The following is a 21134-nucleotide window of genomic DNA, read 5'->3' on the forward strand; positions in this document are numbered from 1 at the left end:
TGACTGTACTATGTAATATAAATACGGAATTTGAAAGGAAATTAGAGAGTTGGAGGAAATTTTTGGAAGACAGAGGCCTAAAAATTACTTCTTAAAAAAACGAAATATCTCGAGTTCAGAAGAGAAGGGATGGGGAAGTAAGGCTACAGCAAGAACGACTGAATAAAGTAAAAAATAAATAAATAAATAAATATTTAGAATCATCTGTTGCCTAAATGGTGATTTGGACTTAGAAATAACACACACAATGCAAGCTGAATGGTGAAATTGAAAGAAAGTACATGGCATTCTGTATGATCGCAGAATCATTGTATGATTTACAAAGCAGTGGTTAGGCCATCAATGATATACGGAGCAGAAACATGGCTAATAACGAAACAAACATGAAAAACAGATTGAATATTACCGAAATGATAATGCTGCGATGGATGTATTGGGTAACAAGAAGAGATAGAGTGAGGAATGAGAGAATAAGGGGAACAGCCAATTTGTAGAGATATCTAAGAAGATCCAAGAAAGAAGACTACAATGGTATGGCCATCTAATGAGAACAAAGGAATATGTGGTCAGAACGACAATGGAGGTGGGTGGGGAAAAGGGTAGAGGAAGACCGAAAAGGACATGGATAGATATGATTAAAAATGACTTCAAGAAGAAAAGTACAACAGCGGGAACATTTCGGAACAAAGCTTTGTGGAGAAGACTCATTAAAAACGTCGAACTTGCATAAGTGGGAAAAGACAGAGAGAAAGAAGATCGGATGTGCAGTTTATGAAAACATAATTATGTTTTAAAATTTCTAGACCAGATAAAAAGGTTTGAAACCAGTTATTACTTCATATAATAATATTTTGTAAGTAGTTTTTACACAGTTTCCAATATTATCATATTATATCTTGTTACTGACTTATTTACTGTGAGTGGGAAAAAAAAAGTATTAAAGACCATTAAGAGTTTGTCTTAATAAATGATGGGTTCACTTCCATCAAATCCCGTTAATTCTCTTTAACACGATTCAAAAAACTACATTTTAAAAAAGTCGTTTTTGTTAACAAAAATTTATATTACATAACGTTTTTGACTAATAAACTCCGTTTTACAGAGTACCTGGTATGGAAAATCATTTGCATTATAGGCCTATTTAGCAGTGACACAAAACTAATATTTTTTGTCTAAACAAAAAAAGCTCTAAATGCTTAGGTTTTTATCATGAGACAAATAATAAACTAGAAAACAAGGGGAAATATGAGATCCTTGTTTTAAATTTGTAAATTGAAATTTCTATATGGTCAAAATTTTATCAATATTGAACAGATGTGATAGGGTAGACATTGTGATAATTAGGAGAGAAAAACAATATTCGTTCTCGAAATATTTAATAGTTTCGTACGTTTCGAGCTCATTCATTTCTCAATCTATCAACATTAACAGAGCGCTTTAGGCTTTTATCTACACTGTAAAAATAAAACAGCATTTAAACACTTTTAGTACAGCTGTTGAGAGGAAAATATATCAAGTTTGTGTTTATAAAGTGTGCTTCACATCCCAAAAGCGTTCATTCTCTGAAAACAGTATCTAGTATGACATATTTAAAATACTTCTTCTTGGCAAACAGTTCGAAAACAAAGCGACGACATACAGTTTCCACATTATGTACGGTACATACATCTGCAACGTACTTGAACAACACAATATCTACAAGTGTTGAATATGTGTTATCTGGAAGAGTTCAAAGAGTGAACATAATGTGTACAGTGTCCTACTGTGTCTAAAAGTAGTTCTGTATATTTTTCAGTGTAGATACATTTAGCTGTATTCTGTTTTGTCCATGGTAATTGAAGTAACTTTGTACTGCATAACTCTGAGATCGTATTCAAGTCACAACAAGCAAAAGGACGTTCTCTCCGGTAGGAACCAGAAAGTATTAGGAATCCTTAAGTGGTTTCGTCGGTGGTTGGCGAATGGATGTACCATTTAGGACATTGCACGATTTTGAGGATAGAGCAGTGGTGCCCAACGAATATGTCGCGACACACAGATGTGTTTCGCAGTTCAATGGGATATGTCGCATGATTTAAGAATTCAAAAATTAATATCATGTCTTCCAGGAGACATCTAGTGTTCAAACATCCCATTTTGTTTTTACCGTTATGCCTTTTATAATGAGCAAAAATCAATTTTGAGAAAGACTGTACCAGTCAACGGCATCAGCAATGCAAAATTATTCTAGATTTTACTTGACAGTAAGAGATAGTTTTATACTATTATAATTTCTACAGATTGCCTTAATATAAAGTCTAATAAAGGTGTCGCGGTGTCTTGAGGGGTAAATTTAGAATGGATTTTTTAAGAAGTTTATATATTAAATGTTGTTTTCATGACGTCATCTAGAGAGAAAATTATCAACATGGTGTAGCATAGTGTACTCTATGTTTGCCATCTAGGTATGTATACAGTCGTACAAAGCAATTTAATACTGTTATAAGGTAGATCAATATTGTTACTCACGAGATACAAATCTCGTTCTCTAATTATTACGTCATAGACACTACTGGCAAGGTATGTCTATATTGTACTTAAGTAATTCAATTGAATGATAATTATACTATATATATAACGTTAAAGCAATTTTGAGTAAAAATAATTTAAATTACCACTATCAGTTGAACATTAAAATAGAAGCAGTCTGGTAAGGTTACCAGATTTTGGTGATAGAATTTATCTTCAATATTCTAATAAGTTCGGTGCCACGTCATGAGAAAGGGTTCAATTATAATTTAAATCTCAGAACGGAATGACTGTTATTTTATTTCTCTTGGGTCGTAACTTGAAAGGGAAGAAAGTTTCTTCAATTTTATTTTGTTTGTAATTTCCGTTTTCGAGCGCATGTACCTTTTAACAACTAACTTGAATTTATTTCAATTCAGGGGCGTAATTTGGGCAGATCAGGAGGTAATTGCACTCCTGAGTATGAGAAACATATTATGTTTTTTTTTTTAATAAACTGTATAATAAAATACGAGAAGCAATAAAAATGTGAAACTCTTATGTCGGTGGAAAAATTTCCCCCTCTCCCCACGTCTTCCCTGTCAAGACCGAAAATGATGCTATTGTTTGAATACAGATTTAGATTTTTTCATCACTGTAGCAGAGAGTTTGGTTCAGTTTAGTTTCTAACAGTGTTGGCATAGAAAACATCCATCATAATTCATTTCGTTCGAGCAAATGGAATTAGTTTTACAATAGGAAATTACAATAACTTCCAAAAACTTTTGGAAAACTCTTTTGTGAGTATATATTGAATGCTACTTCCAGTTTCAACAGGGGTTTAAGACAGTTTCTTGGGATACTGAAAATATATTACAGACATTTCTAGTAATCTCTTATCGTTTTCGATCTATAATAATCAAATTTTAATACTGAAATTGATATGATTGCCACGTCTCTCAGATTATACTGGACCTTCCGTATAGAGTTGTCCATGAGACGAGAGGTAACTTTTCAAATTAGAGACGAGACGAAGCGAGAAATTTTACGAGTTTCGTGAGTAACATTAGTTCACCCTGATCTTAAATCTCAAACACTATTTTAGTTTTATATAGTTCAAAGTATAAACTGTGTAAATTGAAGAAGTGATAGTACGAACACAATGAAGAGCATTTATCAACGTTTAAAGATAGCAATTCATTACACAATACATACGGTTTAAATGTTACATCACACACTTCGTGGACTTTTTGTGAAGCAGAAGTACTCTGAAAAGTTCTAAATGAAATTAACCATTTTACTGCTTAAGCCGACTTTTGTCGAAGGAAGGAAAATTTCCCTAACCTGCGAATGTCGACTACAGTCGACGTTTTAAAATTGTTTTGTCCGTATCTTGGGCTTGTCGAGAGTAGGTGGTCCGTTCGATTTTTTTGCATTCTGTTTGCTTTAGAACGCAAAAAATCGCAGTAAAAATCTTTGGCGACTACTCTCGACAAGCCCAAGATATGGACAAAAATTTTATAAAACATTGATTATAGTCGACAGTCGCTAGTTAGAGAAACTTTCTTTTCGTTGTATTTGGCACTGAAAGGGTTAAGAAAAACAATCAGTTTACAATTTGAGCCAAGACGAGAATTTTTTTTTTCGAGAATCAAAACGAGACGAGAATTCTTGTTTTATTTTTTTTCCAGTTTCCCGATTTGACTTAATTCTTCCTAATTATTTTCTAAACAATAAAACTGAATTACAAATCACGATCAATTTCGACTACACTTGCAAACAATTCGTGGACTATCTAAAGAAAAATCCCAAAGTTCAGGTAGCTGCTAAAGATGTATATAAACACACCTTGAAATAAGAACCTCTGTACTCTGCAATTATTTTATAGTTGTTTTGTATAATAAAATATGTTAAATTCTTTCATTATAGCTATAAGATAGTAAAATTACCTTTACTTTTACAAAGAAAAAATGCAACATTAGGTCTACTACCTTCGGTTCCATAACAAGATGATGATATTAAATAACATCATTTCTGACTGGCGTTTACTGTTTTTGATTTGATACCCGTCGATAGACAGGCATTCTGTAAAATACTTTATACTTACGCATGCCATAGTTTGGAAGTCTAAAAGCGCGTATTATTTTTCCAACGGAAGCAAGATAATGCGTAATGTAGTTCTCTATAAATCAGTAAGCTTATTTAACAGTGGCTTTGTCCAGTGTTCTCACTTTGAATTTAATTATAGTTTATCTCATTCCTTCAGACCAGAATACAGTTAAATATGCATATTTACCAAAAAATACCAGCAAAGCTGTTTTGCCGGATACCGATTGAGTTCCAAATCCACCCTCCATCAACTCGTCGCTTAGTCTTAGGGGATTAGGCCTATTTTCAACAGGTTTGTAAACGCCATCTGAATAGGCAGCTGGTGTTCGACGTAACAATGGTGTATCTGAAAACAAAAGAGGATTATAAACAAGTTGTACGTTTAAGAAATAGGAAGATCATTGTATTATTGGTAACGGATAGGTAGAATAGTCAACAATTTGAATAGCATTGCAGTTCATCAGTTCAGACAATATGGATAAAGCTACTTACTGAAAAATAGAATAGGATTAACGTGAAATACTCTGTAAAGGAATTGTGCGGAATCTCTTGCCCACTAAGCACAGGTCGATTAATATGTCATTATTTAGTTTTACCATATTTAAAGGAGCATCTATTTGTCAAAGTGTCTAAATATATTAACAATTCGTTCTACAACACGTAGAGTTTATATTTACAGTTATACATATATATTCAAGTTATTTTCAAATTAAAATATGTTGCACGTGTCATTGAATTTGGCTTTATTGGTTCAGAATTATAAACTACTTGAACATGTTCAACAATATAGTAAAAAATATTCAAACGATAAGTAGCTGGCAATATTTAACTCCTTCAATTGTTTCTTCGGTATAAGTACTTTGTATTTGGGAATGGAGAAATGAGAAAGCACTTCTTGTATTCTCTTTAATAATTCCTTACTAATTTCGATTCCTCTCTAATTCTTATTTTTTCTACCTTATAAACCTCGATAATTTCTTGCGTTTTGCACCAAATATCTTGGATAAAATGGTAATATCTTTACTGAAAAGAACATAACTTAAGTGTATTATATCCATATTGACTTTGCCTAAAATTCGGGTATGTGATTAGTATCTTAAAAAGATTCATTAGGAGGTTAGACGACGAATTAAATTGGCTACTTTCTAGAGAACTCAATTCAACAAACAATACAATAAAATTAGTGCACAATATCTTATAGTAACTTTCGATAAGTGTAAACAGTTATGATACATTACGTCAGTGGCGGCCGGTGGATTGTGGTTTCTGGTGTTGCAGTACGAACGACAAGAGACAGAAGATATAAAGTTGACTCATTGTCTAATCAGCATAACTTTAGATGCAAATGCTATGTGACATGTTAAATTAAATAAAATTCTGTTTTTAAAAAATAAAAAAAATGCAGAACATTTTTCCGATTAATCATCTTAATTAATTAGTAAGTTCATTTTCCTCTCTTTAATTGGAGCAAATCTGTCTAATACACGCTGGTTGAACTCTGGTATTCTTATTGTCAGGTCTTTTTCGATGGAAAGCATAACCAATGGTGATAACCTTTCTTGGGACATTCAATTCCTTGAAAGTGTCAATTCTTTCTCATGTGGAAAAAAAAACTTTTCGTCTTTTGCTGAAAGTTGCCATAGGTACAGTTAATACTAATTTCAAAAGCTTTGTAGATTCACTAAATATTTTTTCTAGATTATTGGGAACGATTCATTCTAGCAAACTCAGTCCCTTACAGTGATCCGAATTCCTCTTCAGCGTTGACTGATGAGAGTTTGAAGCAGAGATTAGTGTTATAAAAAAATGTACATTGAACATACTTTATTTACAGTTTATCTAGAAAAATTTAAAATAAATTGAGGAAATGTATCTAGTACAAACAACATTATTGCCACAAGATATCCTGTAAATTTAAACTGGATTTTTTTTTTCGAACTCTCTCCTGAATTGTCCTTTGCTTGTTTTGTCTAAGTCTTAATTGCAAGTTTTTCCTCAGTTGAAAGCTGGTCAATGTTTTTTGTAAGTTATTTACAGAAGTCATGGCATACTATTCATTCAGAATTTGTAGGTTATTTACATAATTAAAGCACACAATAAAATTAAATCTAATACATAAAAACCAAAACAGTGATACAAAATAGGTACTGGTATATGGATTCCGTATGTCACATATTCATACATCAACACACACACACATGTGCGTAAAAGAAAAAAAAACTACATTCCAAATCATCCGTCTTGGTTGTTACGCAATACACGATGAACACAATATACTTCCACATGACGCGAAACAATGCTTACCAATGTGATATGTTCTGGAAAGGAAACCTCGAAACTGGAGAGATGAAGGATCAGCATGTAACAGAAGCCAAAAATCAAAGAACATCAAAACAAACAGCACTGCCAGTTCTACACCCAGAAATGTTAACTGGGAGGGGTCCAAAGTATTTGAGGGAGGTCCAATACGTCTACATAATATGGAACCTGTCTTATACTGCACCCGAAAAGACGATAAGTAATTCTTACTTACTGTCATCTATATTTTTAGAAAAAAATTATAGAACGATTATTTTTATAAGAAAGGAAGAGTACATGATGAGGCGTAAAATAAAATATTTAGCCTACATCAATCGTTTCTCTGTTAAACAAGCATAGTTCGTTAAGAAAGTCTACAAATGTTAGTCAAGTTTCGAAATTTTTGGGAGGTCCGAACCCGGTGGTCCCCCCTCATGGCTACGCCCCTGAGCATTCCTAACTAGTCCCAAATTCAATGTGGCGTTCCCCATCATACAGTTTTATGAAATGAAAAAAATGAAATCTTTAAGTTTTACGTCCCACGGTTATGCCGATTAGGCTAAAGGAGACGGTGATAATGAGAGATGAGTGAAATGGTGGAATGAAGAAAGTGGGAGGAAACGGGAGAACCCCGAGAAAACCCACGAGCACGGTGTTTGTCCACCACAAAGTTCACTTGGCGAGGGCTGGGATCGAACCCGGGACCCCAAGCATCAGAGGTGAACGCTCTACCACTGAGCCACCGCGCCCCCCCATACAGTTTTATGTGCAAATTATCAAGAGTATAAAATATACTTATTTTATACAAGAAATATGTTTATACTAAAATACTATCCACAGAGGGGGGGGGAGCGATTCTACATACTGGCTTATTAATATTTGATTCACAAATTACTGTATAAGCTAAGAATTAACTTGTAAATGCGGGTCTACTTTCATTTGTTTTCTCCTTTACTAGATATTTTCTTTCTTATTCTGTAATTCTGCAATCACTTTTTTAAATTATCATTGTATTGATTTGCTTCAGTATGGTCCCGTAATTTAAAAATATGAATGCATAAAAACAAATTCCATTTGTTAATTGCTTGTGAAAGAAAACTCAGAAATCTTATTTAGCGTGAAAAATCTTCTCGTTCACTGGAAACCGTGCTGTGTTGCAGAAGCACTGCAACGACCAGTCCCTTTAACTTCTGAGATAGGGGAAAGGAGACTTAACATTTGCTCCAATTGCCGCGCTGAAGGAATCTGGTCGTTGCATGCTCGCTGCAACACAATATAAATTAGAGACTCTGTGACGGATTATTTTTCGCTTTTTAAAACGGATTAACAGAACGGACAGTTACAGAAGTAAAAAAATATGTTATTTAAAGTGTATATATGCAAGTATTAAAAAATATTTTTTTCTGTTCTTTACTACTATTGATAATATTTTTTTCTTGAAATACTTTGGTCGTTGCGCAACGCTGCAACACTAACATTAGCCGCCACTGCATTACGTGTAGGTAGCAGAACCCTTTCGATATTCCTATTCACTATTTATCAAATTTCATTCGATTGATTACAAAACATTATTGTTTTAATATTAGGAATATAGTAAAGTTAGGTCAATTTAAAACAACGGTAATGAAAGGTGCGGGTAACCATGCTTAGTTTTTCTACTCCAATTTCTGACATTAAATCATTATTTACGAAACATGAACAAAATTTTAAGGCTTTATCGGTAATTTCATACGAAGAAAAGTTATCTCAAAAGTAAACTACTCTGGATTTTTTCATGAGAAATGAATTATGCTTTATTTGGTTCTTTTTGTGGTTGTTCTGTTTGCTCAGGGTTTTGCTTTGCTCTCAATCTCCTCTAAAACTTCTTCTCATTCTATTTGAACATGAACAGCAAATTATTCTTTCTTCTTGCTAAACGTTTCTTATATCTTTTCAATCTACTGTTGTAGATTCTCAGTTCTTATTTCAGTGTATCTTCGTATTCTGGTATGTGTTTGTTGTGTTCTCTGTGTCTGGTGTATGTCTGGTATGTTGAAAATTTTCATGTTTCATTAATTATTTTCCTCTATTGTCTCTCTTGTATTGGTTTACTCTATGTAAATCTCTTCTTATTTCTATTAAGCCTCTCTTTTCATGAGTATATCGTCTGGGTTCTTTTAGTTTTTTTCTCCGGTTTGTTTTCGCTCTTATTTCTCTCCTTTGTTATTCTTGTTTTTGCTAAGGCTGCATAATACATTATTGCGCAGATTTGGTTAAAAGTTTTTCCCTTTGCCCGCTTCTCCTGACAATAGTTTATTCATTTTCTGTATTAATTGTCTTAGTTTTCATAATAGTTTTGGTTTATGTATTGGTTGTCTTTTATTCGGGTCTGTTTCCCAAAATTCTGCTTTTGCTTCCTCATATTCTCTTTGTATTCTTTGATATCCATGTATTTGTCATTAGTTGAATTTCTAATTTCTTTTACCATCAGATTGTACCTGTTATATGTGTTTTCTGTTCTAGTTACATTTTCTGAAATCTCTGTGCTGTTTCTGTCATTCTCATTGTCTTTGTTTACGTATCTATTGTTCTTGCTTCTTCTTCTATAATGATCTGTAGTCTTCTTTTTGATATTAAGTTGTTTACTTCTATTGTTTGTATCTGGTCTATTGTTTGATAGGTTACTTCGGTTTCTGGATATTTTTTTCTCAATTGCTTTCCAACTTGTTGCCTGTATCCCATCTCAACTGTTTTGAGTTTCAGTGTCATGTAATATAAGCGATTAATTCCTTTATTTCACTTGACCATTTCATGCGCTTTCACGATTTCCCTGCTTTGATGATTGGTGTTTTGCACTTCCTGCAGGTGTAGCTGGTATACGTTGAATGGTATTATTATTATTATTATTATTATTATTATTATTATTATTATTATTATTATTATTATTATTATTATTATTATTATTACTTATTACTTATTACTTATTACTTATTACTTATTAGTTTTTATCTATAACACATTACAGGTTGTCAATGTATCTAATTAATTGTATGGATTTGTCCCAATGTGAAATTAGAATCTTGAAGTTTTTTCAAGAATTTTTAGGGGGGTGTCTTTTACATACAGCCCGTTTTATATCATTCAAATTCTGGAAATACATACCATGTAAAGAGCTTTTCAACTCGCGACAAAGATGCTAATCATGAGGTAAAAGTCAGTTAAGTAAAGAGAATATGGATGCAATTTCCAGTGCAAATTACTTATACTATTGTTTGTTTGGCAACTCTACATGGTCTTGTATTCTTTCGTTGCAGTAAAGTTCTCGCATCCAGCCTTCCAGGACGATTTTTTACAAGTGTTTGTTTTAATGGGGTAGACAAAAGTTCGAAATATGATAGTTCTCCACATTAATTGCTCTACCCTTTAGTAGGAAATTCACCAATAATATTATTCCATCACAATCCCAAACTACAATGATATTTACCTAGGACACAGAAGAAACTGAGCAAGCTTTAAAATGAAGGGGGAGAGGGCTTCATCGACCTGCGCATTTCTTAGATTAACCTTTTTTTATTTTGAGGTTAAAATTTCCACATCTCTTTTCTTGGGATCCAGGATTCATTTGTGGTTATTAATCTCCGTCAAAATTGGTCGTCATAAAATTACAAAAGGTCTTGAAGTTGACAACAAATTTCCACTCTGTTCAGTTTTTATTCTGGCCCCGACAGTCGAGGTACTCAACGAGTCGAAATCTTGCTCACGCCTTAATGAATGTGCAGGATCTCAAGAACTTGCCGTGTACCAATACCTATACATACTTTCACTATTCTCACTAATATTCATTCACATGGTGTCCATTGACAATCTCTCTATAGCAGTAATGTTTGTGTCATTTATCGTGTGTAAGGTTGTTCGAGAAATGGTCCATCTTTACTCATTCTACCGGCTTTAAAACGATCAACCAGCAACACATCCGTGCTTTTGGATTCTGCAGAGTCCCCAAAAACTGCAGATATTTTTAATGCCTTTTGACGATTTTATGCCCTCTTTACACCAAATAAACTAATCTTTGAAATTTTAGAGCATCTTCATAGTGACCGTGTAAACATCTTATAAACAGGTAGGTACTTCCGAAATGGTAGAATCATACTGACCGACTTTAAGCGATATCGCTAGAAAAACGTATTTAGACTTATTTAGTACTAGTAAGGATTATTGATAGTACACCATTCTGTTGTCGCTTACAGAATTTTGGAAGCATCCCTCGTATGAAAGTCTTTCTTTCACATGTACTACCATGAGCAAAATAAATGACGCGTCTCTTTATTTTGAAGTTTTTTGAAAATATCTCCGTTTTCTTTATATGTTCGAAATTTCGGAAGGTTTCCCCAGCAGGACAGGTTAATAACAAACCCGTTTTTAATATTTGTGTTAGAAATTAGCTTAAAATAAAGAAATTAGAAGCAAAAAACATTAAATCGACAGAAATCTCGAGAATTACCAACTCTGCTAAAGTGGGAAATTTTCAAGAACACGAGGGAATTCTGCTTTTCAACACGAAGCAGCGACATCTATGTCATTGAGAAAAAATGTGGATTAAATCTACAAACTAAACTTTTAATGAATATTTCTAGTATATCTTATTATAGGCATTATCTGCAAACTCCAAATATATGAATATATGCTAAGTATTAACATAAAGATAGAGCAAATAGTGGAAATTATCTATGGAAAAGGACGAATTGGTAGGACGATCGTAATGAAATATCATCTTTACCGGAACAGGCTCAGTTCACGTAAAAAAACAAATAGCTCAGTTAGTTAAAGTAACGAGTCTGTATGCTGACGGTTGCGGGTTCGATCCCTTGGAAGTGCCGTTACCATTTTTATCACTACACTACGGTTATTTTATTTATTTTTTTATGTGGGAAAAAATCAAATTGTAACGTATGTGTAAAACTCATGACGATACCAAAAAAAAAAAAAATTCCGTTGTCGTACTTGCATTAGCGTCCCTAATTTTGTTTGCAAACAGTTTCGTAATTATTTCCCCTGTGCTCACTGCTCACCATATGCTCGCTGGCGCATAACGAATGTTTCCCAGTAAATGTTAATACTAATTTGGAGAATTTTATAAAGTTTCACAATATTTCTCACTAGATAGTCTTCTATCTACGTGTTTGGATATTTTGATAACAGATTTCCCTATTAAATGTTTAATTTTCTCTAGATGTTTAATTACGGAAAAGTTTTACAATGTATTTGTATTGAATTGAAATTGTTTTGAATTTACTACATAAGGTAAGTAGACCGAAGGAGGAGAACTCAAATAATTGATATTCTACGTAAAAGCAACCTATTGTAGAATGATGATGCTTCTTACCTTCAGCACATAATCTTTACGTTAGAGAGTCAGACAGAGAAAAATCCTGGTTTTTCCTCCTCTATGACCACCCATCTTAAACCTCTACATATCATTGTTCGTCTCACAAAATTTCGGTGCTCCAAAAACATTCAAATAATAATAATAATAATAATAATAATAATAATAATAATAATAATAATAATAATAATAATAATAATAATAATCCTGAATATGCCATCCTTACATAATGTAAGGATATCTTAGTTTCCTAGTTTAAATCTTAAATATCTTAGGTTAAAATGCTTTCTTTAGTACTTATTTGAGCAACCATGTAGGAGGGGGTACGACTTTTTATTTTGCCCCTCTCATTTCAGTACCCTTCCAACAGAAAGTAATCTTTGATAAGCAGGACAGACAAAATGAATAAGAAATATATTTACAGCATCCTCTCCCCTTTCATGATTGGAATATCACGTAATATTTTTTATTCTACGAAAGATGGCCCTGTGCGGTTAGGGGTAGGTAACTAAAAAAATACCTAATATATAGCACCCCTTGATTGTAATATTACCGCTTCTTTATTTGTACGAGGGAGCCCCTACACAATCAAGGGTGACAAAAAGAATAGGAAGAGTGTCTATTGATTCCAGTGGTGGATCCATAGACAAAAAAAAAAACCGGGGGAGGGGAGGGGAGGGGAAGTGAAACATTCTTTTGATGATGTGAAGCTGTCACAAATTACCACTTAACTAAACTAAACAATAGTGGGGGGAACTGGAACCCAGTCAGTTTAAATTGATGTAAAAGTTTAATTTTTGGCTTCATATTAAAGTTTTGGTTTCAAATGAGAATTTCAGTCCAAGTGGTCAATGATCAAATCTCGTGGGGCTCTTCAGTGTAGGCTAATACGGCCCCCTTATGAGAAAAGGCAAAATTATTAACATGTTTATAAATTTCGAATTTTTCGTCTATTTTAAAGAAATATTTTGCTTCGTATTAAAGTGTTGGTTCCAAATGACAAATTCAGTCCGAGTGGACAATGATCAAATCTCCGGGGGGAAGTCTTCAGTATAGGGAGCTACGGCTCCCTTATGGGAAAAGGCAAAAATATGAAAATGCTTATAATTTCCGAATTTTCCGTCTATTTTAAAGAAATTATTGGCTTCATATTAAAGTCTTGGCTTCAAATGACAATTTCAGTCCGTGTGGACAATGATCAAATCTCGGAGGGCTCTTCGGTGTAGGGGTTTCGGCTTCTTTATGGGACAAGATTCACGTAGTTGATATTGCAAAATTGTTTTGTATATATAAGTGGAAACTTGCACCATTTGGTTAATTTTACCTCTTATGTTTTGCAGATTCATATTCCAAGCAATAGTTATTTCGCAGAGCTAAAAGAAGGCACTTACTAGTTTCATTAAAATGAAATGTCTTTTATGAGAGGAGCAGACGAACGAACAGGGACCCAAATGTTGGTTGAGTCGTACGGTTGAAACTCGTTAAGCTCGCTTCAATTATTATTATTATTATTATTATTATTATTATTATTATTATTATTAATAATAATAATAATAATAATAATAATAATAATAATAATAATAATAATAATAATAAAGCATTGCAGGGACCTTTGGTGCAGGGGGTCCGTGGCTCGATTCCACTTCGTGCCAAGTGAAATTTGAGGTGGACAAATACCGTGTGCATGGGTATGTGTTTTCTTGAGATTTTCCATTTTCCTCCCACTTTCTTCATTTCACCATTTCATTCATCATCATTCTCTCTTAGCGTAGGTGCATAATCGTCCAACGTTAAACTAGATATTGCAATTTCAATAATAATAATAATAATAATTAATTCAACTGAAAGGACTGTAATTTATGTGGACAGCAATTATCATAAATATGCAACCATTATAAAAACAATGCTTTGAGTAGAAAGATAATCCTTCCCAAGTGTTAACGAATGCGCACGAGATAAGACATGTCTCGAGAAAGAGACAAGACGCGCTTTGTGACATCCAAGATAATACGAGGCAAATGTTTTGGACACGAGATAGCTTGTAAAATGTCTCGTCTTGTCTGGAATGTCTCGAAAACAAAAGTCTAAGTTTTAAAATTATTTTTCAAGATCTATTCTCTCAGAAGTAGTTCTCTGCCTTAAAATTAATAACGACATTTGTGATTTAAAAAAAGATAAACAATGCCTAAAGTTAATAGTTAACTTTTCGAAAAGAAGCTTCATTAAGGGTGAACCTGAAAGATGTCCACAAACTTCGGGAGGTGATTCGTGACATCAAAAGGAGACAAATGGTCCTCTTGCAGTTTTCGAATTCAGCTTCGTTGTCGAGATACAGGGTTGCCAACTGGTCGTGTTTGAGAAACTCACTGGGAATAAATTCAAGTCCAAGAATAAACTACTACTCATATATTTTTCAGGTCAATTGACTTATACCATGTTGTAAGGTCAAATATTTATTTATGAAGTGTGTACAAAATTCGCCAGGGTCTTTTCTGAGAAAATCGTCGAGAAAAAGTCACCTCCAAGAATAAACTACCCCTCGTAAATTTTTCTAAGAGAAATATCTGATACTGCAATATAGGGTTGTTAATTAAATATTGATTAATGAAAAATAAACAAAATTGTTAAAACCATTTTTGAGAAAATATCGTTTTTCGATTTTCGGCTGTTTGTAAACCACACTTATTTTAGGTGGTAGGAAAAAATGCTAAAGCTCCTGTAAGAATACTAAGTAAACCCTAAGTTTAAAATTTGGTGTAGATAAGTTGAACGGTATGGCCTCTAGGCGAGTGCATATAAAAGTGTGCCGAACGGACGGACCGGAAGGACGGGTGTCGAAAAGTCACATTTTCGGTATGTAGACGCCATGAAACATGTAAATCCGTTGAAATCTGAATTTGATATTATTTTCACAATCACTGTATTTTCTTCTCTCTTTTGTCGCTGAGAAAAGCCTGAGTTTACCACAAAAAGCTAGGGAGTTTCTCAAAAAATATTCAATTACAGGGCCACCGCACTAAACTTTTTCAATTCAATTTCTTAACTGTGTTAGACCGCAGTTGTTACTGAAGTGTGTATTTGGATAATACGAATAAAACTATCGTATTATTCAAATACATCGAATGTCAGATTATCGAATAAGAAACTTCGATTGAAGGAAATCCATACTACAAAACTAACTCACACTTTGAGCACATTTTCATTAGACATATAATAGACCAATTAATGCAATCATTGTTTATGAAATATGAAAAAAGTCAAATGAGTCACTTTGGGAAAGTCGTTCAAAAAGAACACGTCAGGAGTAACCTACCTCTTGTGAATTGTTTCAAACAATGAGTTAAGATATACTTTTGGTTATTAATGAAATATTTATTTGCGAAATTTGAACAAAATCGCCTCTCGTTCGAAAAAATTGTCGGGGAAATAACCTTAACCCCAAAAATAAACTATCCGTTGTAATTGTTTTTCGTAGAAATGACTTATACTAAAATATAGGGTTATTAATGAAATACTTATTTATGAATTATCAATAAAATTGTCCGAGTAATTTTTGAGAAAATCGTGAGGGAAAAATAACTCCCCGAATAAACTATCTCTTGAGGATTCTTTCAGGGTAAGCGAGTTATTCCATATTACTAGGTTTTTAATGAAATATTTATTTCTGAGTACGAACAAAATTGCTTGACTCATTTTTGAGAAAACCGTGGAGGAAAAACACCCCCAAGAGTAAACTACCCCTCGCATATTTTTTCAGGACAAACGAGTTTTGCCATATTGTTCGGTTATTAACGAAATATTTATTTTTGAAATATGAATAAACTCTTTTGAGTCGTTTTTGAGAAAATCGCCCAGACAACACTCCACCAAGAATAAACTACCCCTCGCATTTTTTTTTTTTTTAGGACAAACGAGTTATGCCATATTGATAAGTTATTAATGAAATCTTTATTTATGAAATATGAACGAAAACATTTGAGTCCATTTTGAGAAAATCACTGAGAAAAAACTCTACCCCTTGTAGATTTTTCTCAGATAAATGCCTTATACCACAAAATAGGGTTGCTAATTAAATATTGATTTATAAAAAAAGAAAGAAAAGAAGATCGTTAGAGCCAGTTATGAGAAAATATCTTTTTTCTATTTTCATCGTACAGGAAACTACCCTTGTTTTGGGAGTAGGAGGGAAATAAAAAAACTATAGGAAACACTATGAAAATCTTAAACTAAAATTTGGTGCAGATAAGTTGAACGGTATGGCTTCTAGGCGAGTGCACAGAAAAGTGTAGCGAACGGACGGACGAACAGATAGACATCTATCGAAAAATAACTTTTTCGGTGTTAGGGGCTATAATACGTGTAAATTCGTTGAAATCTCAAATTTGATTTTTTTTCCGAACACCATACTTTCTTCTCTCATTTGTCACTTCAAAGTAAAAGGAACTCAGAACTACAGATAAAAGACACCTACTTTTACACATAGACATTTATTGATTTAAAACTGTTTTAGTTTGTGTCATTTCACTTCCAATTGAAAGGTTTTACAATGATTAACGGTATACCAATGACGAGACGGAAGTTTTGAGGAAGTAAATGCATTCAGAAGTCTAGGCTGCATTACAGCTATCAGCCTGTTTTTATTTCTGCAATTGTTAACAGCTGTAATTTCGTCCAAACGCTACATGAAATAATTTTTGGTTGACGTCATTGTGTTACTATTTTAGTATTGTTCTCTTCAGACTTGGTTGAAGTTTTGTCTTAACGGTTATACATTTTTTCTTTCTTATTTCATCGTTACACATAAGAACAAAATGTTATGGTGAGTGGATAGATTCGAACCTACGAACATTGAGTTTATATTCTTCCAACACTTTACCAATGGACCAAGCTTTTCTTCACGTTAACGCCCGGTTACAGGGTTTACTACGATTTAAATAAAATGGCTGGCTGTTAGAATTCCCTGCTCACATATTTCGATAAATAATTTTCATTGCTTCGTAGATACGTAGAGCAATTTTTAGATACACATTTTAGGAGAGTGAATTTTGGTGTATATAATAATTTCATGCCAGGTAAAAGCTAGATATCGTCGGCGGCAATTCAAAACCTGCTATGTGCATTTTGCAGGAGAAGCGAAAAACAGTATCCTGGTTAGCTTTTTGGCTTTATAAAAGTGATGTTATAAGTAATATTTGATGCTGCACGTAACTGGTACCTTCTCAAGTAACTTGAGAAGGTACCAGTTACGTGCAGCATCAAATATTACTTATAACATCACTTTTATAAAGCCAAAAAGCTAACCAGGATACTGTTTTTCGCTTCTCCTGCAAAATGCACATAGCAGGTTTTGAATTGCCGCCGACGATATGTTTTGATAAAATGTTTCATATGTAGTTCTCAATAATAGGCTTGCTGTTCGGAGTGAAGTTCCAAGGTTCAGCATTGCCTAGCAGTTTTTGCTATTAATATCCCTTCTAACAATATTGGCAGTGGACAAAAGTTAGCCCGTGTTGAAGCTTTTTGCTCCTAATTTAGTTATTTTACTTTATTATTTAACGAATATATTGAAAATTGTCATCAGGCACGTATGCAGTAATTTATTTCGGGAGAAGTCCGACTTTAATATTAGGATAAATTATAATAAAATTTAAAAGATAATCCTTAAATTTAGGCTAAATTTACAGAAAAGTTGGGATTTCAGAGGGGAGTCCGGACCACCTGGACCCACCCCTAAATGCGTCCTTGTTTGTCAGTAACGTTTCCTCATTTTGAAACCCTCAAAAACTTCGGATATATAAAGGAAAACGAGTTATTTTCGATAAAATATCACTTCAAGGAGACGCGACAGTTTTATTGCACATGGTGGTATCCCACGTTCACAATGGCAAGAATTCATTAATTTTGGTTCTCTGTCATTGTGCTCTATCGAAAGGTTAGGTTTGTAACATATTACTCCTACGAACAAGCATGAGTGGCAGATAGGAATACTGAACACAACTCCAGAGAAATGCATGCTGACCTTACGTTTATAGCTACGCTTTGGTGATTTGCCCTCAAGGTCAATCGAGTGGTAATTCAGTTCCGTCTCTGTTCTTAAGCCATGTTCGTATTACTTCGAACAGTTTTGATAATGAAAAGCATGCTTCTTAATATAACAGACTTCTTTCGCGTAAGAAATCGAAACTCAGTTGGACAGAGCAACTAGTCTGTAAGAATTAGGTTGTTAGTTAGTTAGGAGCCCAGTACGAGTAAGGGTTTTTATTACTATTGTTTTTATCTTTTTTATGTGAGGAAAAATCAAATTGTGACATCGCGATATCAAATGTATTTGATTAGGTAGCTTTGTCTTAGCTAAACTTTAAACATCAGTAACCGTCGAAATTATTTCACTAACCGATCACTTACTGAACATTTCAAACACGTCAAACCAGTGGCATAACATGAAGGTTAACCTCTCCTCCGCAGTCCTTAGTTATGCGTCCGTACTTTCAAGGGCGGACTAAGGGCCGGGCGACTGCCCGGGGCGCCAGAGAAAGAGGGGCACCAAAACGAGCCTCAAAAAGTAAATTTTATAATGTGCTTTCTACTGACGTTTTTGGTTTATATTCTTGTAAAGTAGTGGCAATTGTATGATCTTTTTCCATTTCACTATGGAAGAAGAGAGTTTTATAGTACTAAGAGGGCTGTATCGAAAAATTGAGAGATGGCATGTAGAATAAAGAGTGCCGGGAATTAACTATTGTTTGTTTATTTGCTTGAGTTTAGCGTTCCACGGTTATGCCTTAATGGGCAAGGGAGATGTGGATAATAATTATAGTGGAATCCGAACCACTTTTATCGTTCAACAGTAATCCACCGGGAATTGGACCCGGTACCACAGAAGGCAGGCGTGCTAGCCACTAGACCAGGGGGGGTGGAGTTGGTATTGTTTATAGCGGGCCATATTCTTTGTGAAGTTTTCCTAGGTAATGGATTTCTTTTTGAAAATCGGTTTAAAACAGGGGCGTCATTTAGGGAAGGCAGGGAGGGGCATTTGCCCCCCGTGAGTTTGAGATGTATATAGATTTTATCATTAGAATAGTAGTATATCAGTGAAAAAAGCGAAATTTTACTTATATCAAGAGGTCTTGCCCCCCCCCCCAAAGCAAAATCTGAAATGACGCTCCTGGTTTAAACTATTAAAAACACTATGATAAAATGTAAAATATAGGCTACTACTAGGGGAAGGGCGCCAAAAAGTCACTTTGCCCGTGTGAAAATTTGGCCTGCTCCGCCCCTGCGTACTTTCTGTATATTATTTGGCCTTGCAGCTTGTGCGGTCCCCACGCCACATTGTTGCGGGGGCGCTATTTACGCCTACCCTTCGAATGTAATTCAATAACTGTTTAAGAAATTCTACCATCAGCGTGAAAACGGGAATATATTTTTCTAATAGTCCCATAGAACTTTCACTCAGAATGCCAGATGCAATTTTTCAGAGTGGGCTCTGGCTAAGTAGAAAGAAGATCTGTTTCCTAAGTAAGTTCCTTTCAGAAAGTTTGCTATTTCTTTAACAGTGATATAAATAAACATATTCATCGTTATTAGCTCGACACCAAACCATCCTGGACAAATCCCTCTAGAACAATGATCGGCAAAAGTTATTCTGCCTAATTTTATAAGCGACTCAAGGGTGAAACACTTGTTAACGAAAGCAATGTTGTGTATATACTGCCTTGTTTCTGACAAAATATGAAGTCTTTTGTAATCTTTAGACACTTTTCCTATTCTTTTTGTCACCCTTGGTTGTGTAGGGAAGCCTCGAACAAATAAAGAAGAGGTAATATTACAGTTAAGGGGCGCTATAAATATATTAGGTATTTCTTTTGTTACCTAACCATAACGGCCTAGGGTCGTCTTCAGTAGAATAAAAAATGCTACGTGATATTACATTCACGAAGGAGGAAAGGATGCTCTAAATATATTTCTTATTCATTTTGTCTGCCCTGCTTCTCAGAAATTATATACCTTCTGTTGGAGAGTGCTGAAAAGAGAGGAGGGGAAATAAAACGTCGTGCCCAATCATACATTTTAAATTTTGTAACGTGGTTGCTCAAATTATTACTAAAGAAAGCACTTTAAACTAAGATGTCTTACAACATTATGTAAGGGTGGCATATTCAGGAATAATAATAATAATAATAATAAATATGAATGTCTTTGGAGAGCCGAAATTATGTAACACGAATCATTATAGGTAGAGCTTTAAGATGAGTGGTGATAGGGGAGGAAAAACAGGATTTTTCTCTCTGTGAATCTCTAACGTTAAGATTATGTGCTGAAGGTAAGAAGCATCATCATTCTACAATAGGTTGCTTTTACGTAGAATATCTATTACTTGAGCTCTCCTCCTTCGGGCAACTTTGCTTATGTAGTAAATTCAGAACAATTTCAATTTAAGACAAATATTTATAGAGAAAATTAAACATTTAATAGGGAAATCTGTTATCAAAATATCCAAACACGTAGATAGAAGACTATGTACTGAGAAACATTGTGAAACTATAAAATTCTCCAAATTAGAATTAACATTTACTGGAAAACATTCGTTATACATCAGTGAGCACAGGGGAAATAATTACGAATCTGTTTGCAAACAAAAATTAGAGACACTAATGCAAATGCGACGATATTTTCTCTCTTTTCTTTTCTTTTATTTATTTATTTATTTTTTTTTTTTTTGGTATCGTCATGAGTTTTACACATATGTTACAATTTGATTCTTTCCCAAATAAAAAATAAATAAAATAACCTTAGTGATAAAAATGACAACAGTACTTCCACGGGATTCGAACCGTCTACCTTCGGTATACAAACTCGTTGCTTTATCTAACTGAGC

The 21134-nt window shown here is 33.9% G+C and overlaps 1 protein-coding gene across 1 annotated transcript in view; it reads right to left on the reverse strand.

The window, feature by feature from the left end:
* Nucleotides 1-21134, reverse strand: part of LOC145666069 (dual oxidase 2-like) — a 363698-nt gene that overhangs the window by 303461 nt on the left and 39103 nt on the right. Inside the window, exon 4 of the mRNA XM_081733166.1 lies at nucleotides 4784-4942. Within this exon, the coding sequence (XP_081589292.1) occupies nucleotides 4784-4942 (159 nt within the window). The remainder of the gene's footprint in view (nucleotides 1-4783; nucleotides 4943-21134) is intronic.

Source organism: Thermobia domestica, chromosome 12 (assembly GCF_964235325.1).
Source record: "Thermobia domestica chromosome 12, izTheDome1.hap1.1, whole genome shotgun sequence".
Lineage (NCBI taxonomy): Eukaryota > Metazoa > Arthropoda > Insecta > Zygentoma > Lepismatidae > Thermobia > Thermobia domestica.